A 13126-nucleotide genomic window follows, 5' to 3' on the forward strand; every position below is an offset into this window, starting at 1 on the left:
GTGCCTGATCAGATGTGGCCTCAGATTTGTTTACCACCATTCAGGCCAGTCACCGCTGATTGCATTGTATAGGCCAACTAAAAATAAAATAAAAAATGATTCATCTTTGCAGTGATTCAGCCAAGCTACCATGAGAACTCCACCTCTTCCTCCAGCTCTATTGAAAGCTAGAGAATGAGGACAGGTGACTGTTTTTAGGTCAGCATGGAACACTATTAGTTTTAAAAATGAGTCTTACCCTACTTTAACGTCTTTAGGTAAAATCTGTTATATCCGGTCTTTTGCCTGGAAGACTAATTCTGGGTTAAAATTCGAGGTGAAGGTACAGAAGAGCTTATGATCTCAGTCCTGGGAAAGCAGTGAGTGAGGCAGGAGACTTGATGGATTGCTACACCTAGACTGAATGTGCTTACCCATTTAGTGTAGGACAGAGACAGGGAGAGATGGAGCATAGCTGGATGTTATGCATTCCTCTTCCTTCTGTATGGCCAGTAGTGGTGCAAATGAAGAATGACCCCTGCTGGTGGTTCCACATTTTCTGTGCCAGTGAGGGGTCTACAGCTACTGTGATTTTTTTCACTTCTTTTCTAACTGCAGCATTCACTGTAACAGCAACAGCATGTCACTCCTGCACATAAATTAAGCGCAGTCTTTTCAATAAATGCAATCTCTTCCATTTCAGCCAACGGCGATTTTCCTCCAGTCATCACCAGCACTACCAGGCTGCCGTTTAGAACAACTGCCACGAATCCACCTCCTTCCATCAGAAACCCTTCAGTGATCTACCCCACCACAGATTACTGTAAGTGAGCTTGATTGCTACAGTTCAGCTGAATGTGTGAGTCATGTTAAAATGTTGAGAATATCCTCTACAATTGAACTTTCTGACTTGGTTTCTCCGTCTGTCGCTTCCTTTTGCTCCTTTTGCTAACACGTCAGACATACATATGCTTGCATGCATAAATGATTCACAATGACACTACACGTGCTAAACATGGCACAGTGGGTGGACTGCAACAAAGTAAGTGTGCCCCCTACTGGTCTGCATCATGTCCACATCTGAGCGAATGCTGCAGAGATCTCCTTTGGCATTAAATGGAGCAGGACGGGCAGTTTTGAAGTGTAAAATCCTCCAATTTGTCTCCTGAGAATGTCAATGGAGCCAGTTACACAGACTTGACATTTTCCACCTCTCTCTCTCTCTCTCTCTCTCTCTCTCTCTCTCTCTCTCTTCCTTGCTTCAGAAGGGTAAAGACAAGCAAAGATTCAGTTTCTATATTTAAACTCATAACTTGGTTACTTTCATGTCAAACCCGCTCTAAAACACATTTCTTTAGCGTTGAGCTTTGCAGACTTAAGGTACATTGGACTCATTGAAGCTCCACCTCGGAAACATTGTAACACTTTAGAGTTACACTGTTTTTATTTGTTAATGGATCTTTTTCTCTAATATTCTCAAATTGCTCTTATTTTTCAAATTATTTCCACTAAGCTTGTGTACAAAACATTTACAATCAAGTGAACAAATGTAATACTTTTTCTCAGTTTCTGTCAGTTTTCCAATCCAAACACAAGTTGTCTGGACACTGTATCTTGTTTCTCTCCCAGGCAGCATAAAAGCCCTCTATAACGTTCATATGCTGTTAAGGCCAGCAGATCAATTCTGTGGGCTATTGTAGTTTGCCTTTTATTTTAAACTGGTTAGACCACTCACACTAACACACTGTCGGGCTTAACACGAACTAATCTTTTTGACGAAGACAAACAGATAAACTGCTTTGCAACAGCAAGCCACATCTGAATGTAGGACAAAGACCAGTCAACATTCATTCTGAGCCTACAAGATGAACATAATTAGCCAGGCATCTATAGAACGCTGAGCTCTGACATGTAGAAAACACATTGGCCAATTAAATTAGGTGCATGTCAGCAGTATTGTGTTTAAATCCATGTTTTCACTTCCTGTCTCTCTCTCTCTTCTACCACATATCAAACAGGAAATGCAAGAAGATAGTTCATTACTTTGTTTTGCACTGGTGTGAAGTAACAGACAAGGAAGAAGAAAAGAGACAATACTGATTAAATGTGAACAGCTGGTCAGATCCAGCTACCGATTTAACAAACAACATTTAATAAATGGCAGCTGGAGCATAATTGCTCAGTTTTAAATCTTATAAATCCTTCAGCCTGAGGCAGAACACTAGGTCTCCCAACAAACATGTTTGGCAACTACACCTAACCGCAACATCGGTGCACATTTATCTGGATCAGCTTCTATGGTGGGGGTCACTCTCCAGTCTTGAACCCAGCGAAGAGTGTTCATCTGGAGGATCAAACAGGGAAGCAAGATATAAATTGAGCTGGAACCTCAGCCAGTCAGCAAACAAGCACTATCAAGAAAACCGTTTATGCCAAGCAAGAAATATGGGATTTATATACAACATCATTTAAAGGGTATTTCAAATGAGATCACTTGCTACCCAGATTTTGCTGTAAGGGCAGCAACAAAAAGACCATTTTAATGTGCTTACACAGGTTATACTCAGTATGGTAACAATAAAAGCAGCAGACTTAAATCTCCTTAGTAAGATGGGTCTCTGAGATCACACTACTCTTGCCCTTGTGATTATCATAGATATTAACTCAGGGGAAAGAAGTTGAACTTGCAGTTACACGTTGGCCATTTCAAAGGCAGCCTTGAGCGGTTAACATTCACTGGGCGTCTCCCTTCTCCCCTTGTGGAGCTGATGCTTTGACGTGTACAGGGCAGGACGGCAAGCCTGATGAGGGTTTTAGCTCAGCAGACCCGTCACTCCAACAAGGCTCTCTTCTTCCCTCGACACGCTCAATGATTAACCCCACCAAACGTCGACGCCTCTTGTCTCCTCTCACTCTCTCCTTCATCTATCCCTTTACTCTACTACCGTATCTGCCTCTAGGGCATTTTGTTCCCCTTCATTCCAGGATTTGTTTCCCATCTTCGCCATGTAAAAGTTGTTATTGACTCTCTGTTAGTTCACATTAATGCCTCTCACCCTGCTGCCCCGTCTTTGTGTCAGCTCTCACTCTGACCTCAGTCTGTTGTTCCACTTCTTCCTCCTGCTCTTTCCCCTTCACCCTGACTTCACCTTCATTCTTTCCTTTCTTCTTGTTCTTTCACATCATCTCCATTGATCCCCCACTATTCTGGCAGCAGACACTTTCATTCCTCACCACTGTCCGACTGTGTGGCACCTGCAACTAACTGCTGACTCATCAGTTGCTTTTGGGTGGGGGATTGAATATTAGCTTGCTTCCCCTTTTTTTTTTTTGATTAGCTCTCCAGAGGGGAAAGAAACTGCCCACCTCAAAATTCGTTCTGGGCTTATTTGCCTGTGTGGGTGTGTGTGTGTGTGTGTGTGTGTGTGTGTGTGTGTGTGTGTGTGTGTGTGTGGTTGACAAAGAATGGTGTTTTCACATTCTTTTAAGATGATAAAACACGTTTATACAATACTCTGTCATAATGCATTATCATATTTACTCCTTATCCAGCAGAATGTACAAGCATTCACTTCTTTGAACAGAGACATTTTCATATCAATGTGTTCCACTTCTATTCATGCAACAACAGACAAGAACCCAAGTCCTGTGGACTGGATACAAACTGGAGACAAATCAAAGGCAGACAAGATGTTGACTGAAGCAATCCGATTGGCTTTTGAAAGTAAGTGACAGCAGACGTTGGCCCTTGAACGCTCTGTGCAGAGAGAAGTTTTTTGGCCAGTTTGTGCTCGTTAATTAGCTGTGCAGAGGCGATGTGAGCGTGTTCTTCATTGTTCATTTGTTCACAAACTAAGGCCTGCGGCAATCAGTTAACTAGTTGTTGTTACTTTGGGTTTTGGAGGAGGAACATTAGTCACTAAGACAGATATGAGGGTGATAACGAGCAGAGCCACGCAAAACAGGCTTTTGTAATTAATTGGACTCGGTTGCTCCATAAGCCTTGTACTTAGCATTCAGATCCATTCATGGCGTGCCAGCCTTGATCCATCTTTATAATGGCTGGCCCAAGGAGGACAACTGTCACTGGATAAGGAGGATACATGCTAACTGAGGAGAGCAGACGTTCTGTTTTTTGCTTACAGTGTGTTTATGGTTAATGCTGTGGCTTTTATGGAGGTATAGCAGGTCCCAAATACATGTAATAGCAAAGATACTAAATATGTTTCTTAAGCTTTATTGTGGATGACAAACAGTGGTTTACAACAACACTAGAATTTTAAAGTAAACTTGGGTGTGTGTTTGTGCGACTATTTTGAAAATAGCTGCTCTTTAAATCATGATTTAATCATAGAGTAATCACAGGGTGGCTTATTTTGCTCTAACCGGTCAATGATGACTGGCATTCTCACCTAAGTAATTTGCAGCTGTTGCTAAGAACAGTTTATTCACAATTTGTCATGTCGATCAAAGAAATATGAAAAAAGTGTTCGACCAACATTCTGTTTTAAGGAGTGGTGACAAATCTGAAAACTGTTTTTACTGTAAAACTCAAAGTATAACAGAACAGTCGTTTGGATTGCATTTATCTCTGGCATCGGCAGACGACATTATTATTCCTTCCAATGTTTAGACCGTAAGCAGCCCTGCAATAAATGGGGAGGGGGCTGAATTAGTGGGGCCATGTTCAGATGAAGTAGTAAAATATAATCCAGGCAGCCCAGTTGTCCCAGATAAACAAATGCATGAATATTTATCACAAACTAAAACAATCATAGCATTGCTATTTTATATCCTGAAAACCACAAGATGAACAGTAGAAATATGCTGTTCACTTTACACAGTAGTCCGCTATAGGACATCACTTTCATGTAATTTATTGGCAGATGATACTGTGCTGCTGGTTCCATTCCAATAAAGGAAAAGCTGTGTATTGTTTGTGGGGCTGCTGTCGGTCTGAACACTACCTGAAAGTTCTGATTGGCCTACCTATTTCTGCATTTAGGAAAAGAGATGATCCAAACAAGGCTAAAAAAAATATCATAGACTGTATTCCTTCAACACAACATGCCTTGTCATACAGACTGATGAAGGCTCAGTCCATCTTGACCAACCATCTGTCTGTCATGGACACAGAATACTTTGAACACTGCTGATCAGTGTGCTGTGTACCAAAACTCGTGCATTCTTGAAACAGATTGGCCCTAGGACTGACTACGTTGTTCATTTGATAATGATATGTTTGTCTTGTCTTAATCATGTTCAGGGATAAATCCACCACAATATTTGTCAGTACCACAATCCAATCAGAGGCATTCTATCTCAGCTGTGAGTCTCACTCCCCTTGACTCTCTTTCTGATGCAACACTGATGAAAATGTACACCATTGCCCCTTTCTTTGATGGAGGCCATTGTTTGTTATGATGATGGCAGACCACTGGTGGCAAAGTTCACAGAAAAGGAGATTCATAGAACAGTCAGCCAGAGTCACACTCTCCCCAGGGATGTGTGCATGTGAATGTGCTTATCAGTGTGTTTGTGTGTGTGTGTGTATGTGTGTTGCAAGTCACAGGAGCTGACGAGTTTGCACACCACTTATTAGAGAAGACTATCATCTGTGAGAGCACATCTTGTTTTTGTTTGTCCTGCCTATCTCAGAAGGGCTCATTATACCAGTAGTGTGGCGTGGTGCCTGCTTGTGCGTGTGTGCGAGGTCATGTGAACTCATTCATATTGATGGACCAACAAGATCGATCAGATGGCTTGAAGTGTGAAACCAGCCGCTACATGGGGAGATGGATTTGAACAGAAGCCTTTTCTATCTTCCACACCAGCAGTGTAAATGTCAAAAAGTCGAGCTCATTTTACATGACAACTGTAGCCAGAAATTAATTTCTCCTAGTGAGAAAACGCTTAATGACATTCCAAAATTCAGGCTATCTTACCTTCACTTCTCTCCCCGAGGCTGTCCAACTTTAAACTATTGCCATCTTAGAATAACCCATTTAGCATTGTAAGATTTATGTCTAAAGCAGTGACGAAGTTATTCCCAACAGTGTTCACTATTTTTACCTTCGGTGATGAAAAAAACTCCCTTCATGGATCAATTTACTTCTGACCAGACAGAACTCCACTCATGCCAACCTTTTTGCAGTAGGGGTGCATTTGCTAAGACCATGAACTCCAAATCGCTTTCTCACCACAGTGGTGTTTTAAAGTGTTTTTGAAAGTGCTGGACTGCTTGAAAGTGTCTCTGCTGGAAACACTTTACTAAACTGAAAAAGATGTTTGCGGAGAGGGGCTCGATATGAAGTACCGATGTTGGTTCTCTTAACTCATGCCCTTGGACTGAACCAATCATGAGGACCAGACTGACAAATATGATGCTCAACATGCAGTCCACCCAGGTTTCACCAGTAATAATAGCCATTGTTTGAAGTGGCTGCGAAAGAAGTAGAAATTCCAATTTAATCTTTTTATGTTTTGAAATGGTCACCCAAATAAACAAATTCCTTCCTTTGCACAGTTTCTCCCCATACTTCAAATGAATGAAATTGAGAAAATCCTATATAAGCTTGAAGTTTTGTTTTTAGATAAACAGAGCCAGACAGGTACTTGCTATCTAAAAATACCACCTCCCTGCAGTTATTTTCTAAAGTTTAGAGAGAGTTACTGGGATCTCAATTCCTGGGATTCAGCTCTAATCTGCACTACACAGCAGGAAACTTGAACAGCAAAACATGTACCACATGAGACCATCAAAAGTTTTAGTTACACTACTGAGACTTGTCTCATGCCTTCTACTTTCTCATCTGTCGATATTTAATAAGTGTGCTGCTGTTATCTGTCTTTGAAAATAAAACACGTATTAGTATCTAAACAGTACTACAGTCACACTGAGCAGCAGTTTAGAGGCTATGAAAGCCATCGTATGACTTGTTCTATCACAGGAATGACTTTGACTTTAGCTGGTGTCACGTTTGCTGTAATCAGCCCTGGTCTGAAATGAATCAGAAGTAGTCTGAGAGCCTTCACAGCCTGGCAGAGGGAGAAAGAGGAGAGAGAAAGAGGTGCTTGGCTCCCTGGTGTCTACCTCACTGCTGTGTTCCCAAGTCTTAAATCAGGATTTAGTACTGCAGCGTTAAGTCCTTCCACGTCCATCTGACAAGACTAATCTTGTGCTAATTACAATGAAAAGAACTCCAATTACCACCGACACGTGGGATTACATGGAAAATGAGGAGAAATGTTTGTCACCTGTGATCCTGTCACTATGTCCCCCGCTGTAGTTGTGAATATGATAATAGTAGCGTCTCATATGTCTACCTCCCAGATTGGAGCTTGCTTTCGCAATATGTAATAATTTGCTTCATATCTGTATACTTGGATTTTATTTGTGTGAAAGTGGAGCAGAGGGGAACGTTGAAGTAGAATGAATGTGAGACAAATGGAACTGTAATGAGTCTGTGATGTGCACTGACTCTAAGCCTCTGTATCATCTTTAAGTTTGCATAAGTGCATGTGAGACTGAATACCCAATATGGCTTTCTACAGCTGTGTGTGCTCTACTAAGTACTGAATATATGTTTTTTTCTTTTTTCTTTGTTGACAGCCAAAAAATGGATTTTTCATACCTGTGGGGCTGTGGGGCCTGAAGGCCCAACTCCCACTCAGTGCCTCAACTCCTACAGGAACAGCAACGTCAACGTGACAGTAGGCACCCAAGGGCCCTTCAAAGGCATACAAATGTGGCTGGTCCCAGAAACTGGCACGTACAGGTAGGACTTTTGCCAGCGTATAAAGCCTTGGAGCACACAAACATCAGACCGAGCCATTTTGTACAAGCAATTTTCACTCAACACCCACTCCGAAATTATTTTATCTTATCTAAAGGGCCTCGCTGTGATGCCAGGCCAATCATTACGTGCCTACACTTGAGTTACACACTCTCAACACTTTCAGTAAACAGTATACACTTAACCTACCTTTCTTAGGCATCAGCAGTTTCTGTGCTACTCACATTTTTTGCAACAATCCAGACTCTTCTTCACGCCTACTTCTGCTCCTCTGTACATCAGCAGCACATTAGTCTTCCACAGGCAAACACAGAAATATCACTATCAGATTTTTGCAGGTGGGAGCAGAGGCTGGAGTAATGGCACCTGAATGGCTGGATTCACTTTATACCTGATTCCAAAATCCAAAACCACCCACCTCCATGTTTATGTTGGTGGCCTTCAGGCTTCAAAATACCTCAACAATCCGCCCTAGCACTTTGACCTCAAACTGTGCTCTAGGATTAATGCCGTAATATTTGCTGCCTTTTACAGAGATCAATATTCCTCCTGTGAACACTCATGACAACATGAGGTGTTTAACTCGGATTTGACATGGACGCTTTGAACAGAAACACCTCTGAAAGCTGCAAGCCTCCCACATCAGTGCTAAAACAAACAGGCACATATACCGCTAAGCTCAGCCAGATCCTTGAGTCTTAAAATAACAGCACGGACAGTACTGTCTGTCTTAACACATGTCCCAGAGTTTTAGAAAACACCTGTCTCCACACCAACTCCACAATTGGTCTTGATGTGGCCTGGTTTGGCTGGCAGAGCCTGAAAATGAAGCTGACAGACGGCCACAGAGATGAATATGCGCTCTGCACCTCCCAAAAGTCATTAGGCAAACAGCTGAGGTAGCTACCGAGAACCGGGCAGCGTTCTCTCTCCCCTCAAAGCTTGACCACCAGGGAAGAAAAATATCGAAGTCTTCCCAAAAAAACAATCAGTTTTTTATTTTTTTCTGGCAATAAAACTGGAACATTTTAAACTAATGTCTTCTGTTACAAAGATGTGAATGTGTAGGTGCGTGTCAGTGTATTTGTGTGCCCTGCACTGAATTTAATGCAGTCTGGTGTTGTGTTTTCCTCCTCAAATTAGAGTGCCATTGCAGGTCAAATGTTTTTTATTAAAAACTCCCAGGTGAGAGTCTGTTTTAGTGATTCCAAATTAAGTTTGACTGTTACCTGTGCCCTCAAGTTATTTCTAATGAACACCCACAGTAGAGCACTAAATATACAATTAATTCATCTTCAATTTAGTATGAAAACCTCCTGTTTTTTTTTATGTTTTTTCCAAAACCAATGAAAACACTGAAACATTTCCTGTGTTAGTAGGATCACATTCAGATTAATGAGTTTTTTTTTTTATTTAAGTACTTTGATTGTCTTTGTGTCCAAATGTTTGTGTTTGTTAAACCCCAGGATCACTGCCTATGGTGCAGCAGGTGGGCGAAGTGTCTTGGCCATGAGCAGGTCACATGGTGTCTACATCACAGGAGACTTCCTGCTCAAGAAGGGTGAGCTCCTTTACGTCCTGGTGGGACAACAAGGAGAGGACGCATGCCCCAACGTAAGTGTTATTCACTGCAGTTACCTGAGTCAGCTATCACACAGGAAACAGTAGTTCAGTTGTTTATGAGACCTTGTAGTCTACTGTTTATGATAAAAGCACAATAAAAAAAATGACTGCACATGCCTCAGTGAATCAACATTATAAATGAGGATGCCTAATATTAACTTTTAAGGACACAACATAGTCTTCTATTGTCCCCCATGCATTTGTACTGCTAAAACAACATCACTGTAGGAAGGTTTAAAGTTGTTGAAATTTGATCCAGCAATATTATTGTCCACACTGTAGGACTAAAAGGGCAAAAATGACTGTTATTATTCTGCAGCACGATAGGATGCTCCAGGCAATCCTTCTCAACTACACTGAGGGATCTCTAGACCTCACCTTGGAAACTCGTGCCCTTAATCCTGACAATTCATGCCCACCAACTATAGTTTAAATCTGTTCAAAACTGGCATTAATCTCTCTCTGGTTTAGTCAAGGTGGCTGTCATCCTTTGTGTTCCTCACACTTCACAACACTGAAATCCCTCTAGCTAATGCAAACATTTCAATTCTTAAGGCACCAAAATGGAGTCAAACAATCATGACGAACACTTATCAAACCAGATTCATCTTCAAAATCACTCAAGGATATGATCACACAATTATGCAATATTTGGCAAAACATATACTGTAAAATATCTTTAATAAATTATTAGTTTCTGGGCTGCATAGTATTTTTATGTCCTTTTAAGATATGTAATATGTTGGACAATACATTTCACAATTACACCGTTTAACCCTGGTATTAACATGCAAACTGTAGCTGGGTATCTTCTCTAAATACTGACATCAGATCCATGGGTCTCTGCATTTGCACGTGGTGTTAATATGTCTTCTAAAGTCGTGATTGTGCCTGTAATAAGACTTGTTCTTTAATATGTAAATAAGGTGTACAACCCAAGTCAGGAGAAGCAGTTCAGATGAATCGATTTTGATGGTCAAATGTTAATGTCGAAAAACCCATTTTGACTACAATTCAAGAATTCATTCACTGATAATGACAAACTTTCACATGAATCAATTTGTAATCACAGTCTCTTGTATTTGAGATGAGTATAGTTGGACATGAGACAGCTCAAGTGCCTGTTTTCTACTGGGAGAAAGTCTAGCTTAGCAAGCAGGGGTCCTCACCACTGTCATCCAGTTATTAGTTTTTAACACAATGCTCTGTACTGCCAGGGACTTGGCGGTTCCAAAGTGAATCTTAAGTCATTTAAGGTTCAGCTTATTTCCCCCCTGTTCTGACAGCGAGATGCAGGGACTCTGTCCAAGGGGTAGCTCAGAAATTTGTGCTGTAGTAGAGTATTTTCTCATGCCTTGCTTTCCCTTTGGTGACGGAAATTATGATACCCCTATGTCTTGAGAAATACTGCCTTGCACACATGCACCCACACACATACCTCCATTCGGTTGTTCTCTTTTCTCTCTCAGACACAAACTCAACTTTAAAGTGAGAAGCTGCAGTGACAGAACAGGCTGAGAAGGAGAAATAGTGAGGAAGACTCTCCCAGAACATTTGAGAGCACTGCCTTTTGCCCCCTCTACCTGTCAATCACAGTCAGTAAAGTCCCGCCCCCTCCCTCCTTCGAGGCTCCCAGAGTTTCGGTTCAGACGGATGAGGGAGTTGAGGAAGCGATGAGCGACTGTGAGTGTGTGAGAGTGAGCGTCAGACAGAGCGAGTGAAGGAAAACTGTGCCCTCTCACTCTCAAAGTAGGACTGGCTCCAGGCAGTTCAGCATGATCGCACACACATCAATTCAGGAAATCTCAGCTCGGGTAAAAGTCTGTCATTTGCCAACGAATTGTCCAGCTCCGTTTTTGTCAGGTGGGCTATATTTCAACACTGACCTGACCGACAGATTGTCTTTATAGGTTAATGTGACAAATCAGCTTAAAACATAATGTCAATAATGTTGATGAACAAGATGAAAAGCACTCATTCGGATGACTGAAATGAGCAGCTTTTCAGCTTGTGTTTATTATGTTTAATTTAGTTAAATACATTAATGGTAACTCCAGACATATTGTGTTCAGTCAAATTCATAAATTAGTCACTGTGAATGAGAAGCTATTTACAGTTATGTAAAATACAGAGGATAAACCGGTCAATTAACATCTCAAATCATCCTGGAAGAGTTTTTTTAAGGAACATCAACGTTTGCTTTTCAGTTCTTCTGTCCATGTAAATATTTCTACTTGGTATTTGCTCACCATTATAATGCCAAATTCTTAGACTCTGAGCAGCTGGGGCTGGCGAATGCTTAGCCTTCCCATACACATCCATGAAAGCAATTCTTCTGTGAGCTGACATCTCTCTCCCTCCCTGCAGTCCAATGGCCAACTGAATAAGATCTGCCTGGAACAGAGTGGCCCGATGGTGAACAAAACTCAAGTGAAAGGGGGTGGAGGAGGCGGTGGGGGAGCTACGTATGTGTTCAAGGTAAGAAGGTGCTGAGGGAATGTAGCAGTCGGAGACTAGGTATTTTAATACTTGATATTTTTGCACTGCACGTAATTTATTCAGTTGTTGATTTGTATTTGAGTAAGAATATGAGCAATAAAATGAGAGGGAACGTTGCAGGTTTTGGGGCTATTTTCAGCCCACCATACCATTCAAGTGATTGCTGTTATTTAAAACTCCCATTGTTGGCCTTCTGTCAGTCAATCTATCAAAAAGCATAAAGCACTAGAGCCAAGAATCCAGCACGGACAAACGAGTTGTCTTTGTGTATTTACACTCATCATTGAACTGATAATCTGACAATACAAGCTGGAATTGTATTGGCTTCCTTTGTATTCCTTTAAATAGTTCAACCTTTGGGGAATTATGCTTATTTGCTTTCTGGCAAAGAATATATGAGGCTACAGGCAGCAGCTGGTAACCCTAGCTTTAACATGAAAGCAGTGCTGGACTGGTCAAGCTCCAGGGCCGAAACATTTAGCCAACAAAGCCATGCCCAACTTTACAAAAGAAATAAACATGTGTACAGCCTGATACAAGACATGTCTTGGTCTATGTAGCTAGTTGCCTCATTCATGTTAACAATACAAGGGGTTCATTTTTTTTTTTATAACTGTCCTATTTAAATTATATTAAGTCTTAAAGTTATGCATAATTAAGACTGTGGCCATTCTGAGTGACAGGTGGATGCCCTCACAGGTTCCACCTCTTTGGCCATTTTTGAATTAGCTTGGAGTTAAGCAGAGTTAGGTGTCTTGGGTATTTTGGGTATCCCTTGCTCCCTTGCTCTCTAGCTCTCTGCTTTTACAGAAAACACTGAAACATTCAGAAACAAATAGCACTCTGCTAACTGTTCCTTGAGAACTCTACTGCTAAGCTAACCAGCTACTAGCAACAGATCAATTGTGGTATCAGTCTCATTGCATTTGTTGTCGCTTATTCCTGCATTTACTAAGATGTGGAACTGTTCATTTGGAGACACTGTACTACTACACACATTTAACTAACCTAGGTGGACAAAGGAGTGTACTACCCTCTCATCATTGCTGCCGGGGGAGGTGGCCGTGGCTACAGCAGCCAATCAGAGACCCAGCTGGAGCAAATGGATTATGACCCCAGTCAACCGGGACGCAACGGGAAATCGAACGCTGCAGGTACACTACACAAAACATTGATCAGTGGTAAACTATAGTTGGTGGTACTGTCTGTATGTATAACAGCCGTGTGCC

General features: G+C 41.5%; 1 protein-coding gene across 1 annotated transcript in view; it reads left to right on the forward strand.

The window, feature by feature from the left end:
- Positions 1 to 13126, forward strand: part of alk (ALK receptor tyrosine kinase) — a gene marked incomplete at its 5' end in the record, with an annotated part of 329164 nt that overhangs the window by 294080 nt on the left and 21958 nt on the right. Inside the window, 6 exons of the mRNA XM_084569391.1 lie at positions 683 to 802; positions 3611 to 3703; positions 7592 to 7757; positions 9242 to 9389; positions 11766 to 11876; positions 12910 to 13051. Of these exons, the coding sequence (XP_084425517.1) occupies positions 683 to 802; positions 3611 to 3703; positions 7592 to 7757; positions 9242 to 9389; positions 11766 to 11876; positions 12910 to 13051 (780 nt within the window). The remainder of the gene's footprint in view (positions 1 to 682; positions 803 to 3610; positions 3704 to 7591; positions 7758 to 9241; positions 9390 to 11765; positions 11877 to 12909; positions 13052 to 13126) is intronic.

The sequence above is a fragment of the Chelon labrosus genome, assembly GCF_963514085.1.
Source record: "Chelon labrosus genome assembly, chromosome: 20".
Classification (NCBI taxonomy): domain Eukaryota; kingdom Metazoa; phylum Chordata; class Actinopteri; order Mugiliformes; family Mugilidae; genus Chelon; species Chelon labrosus.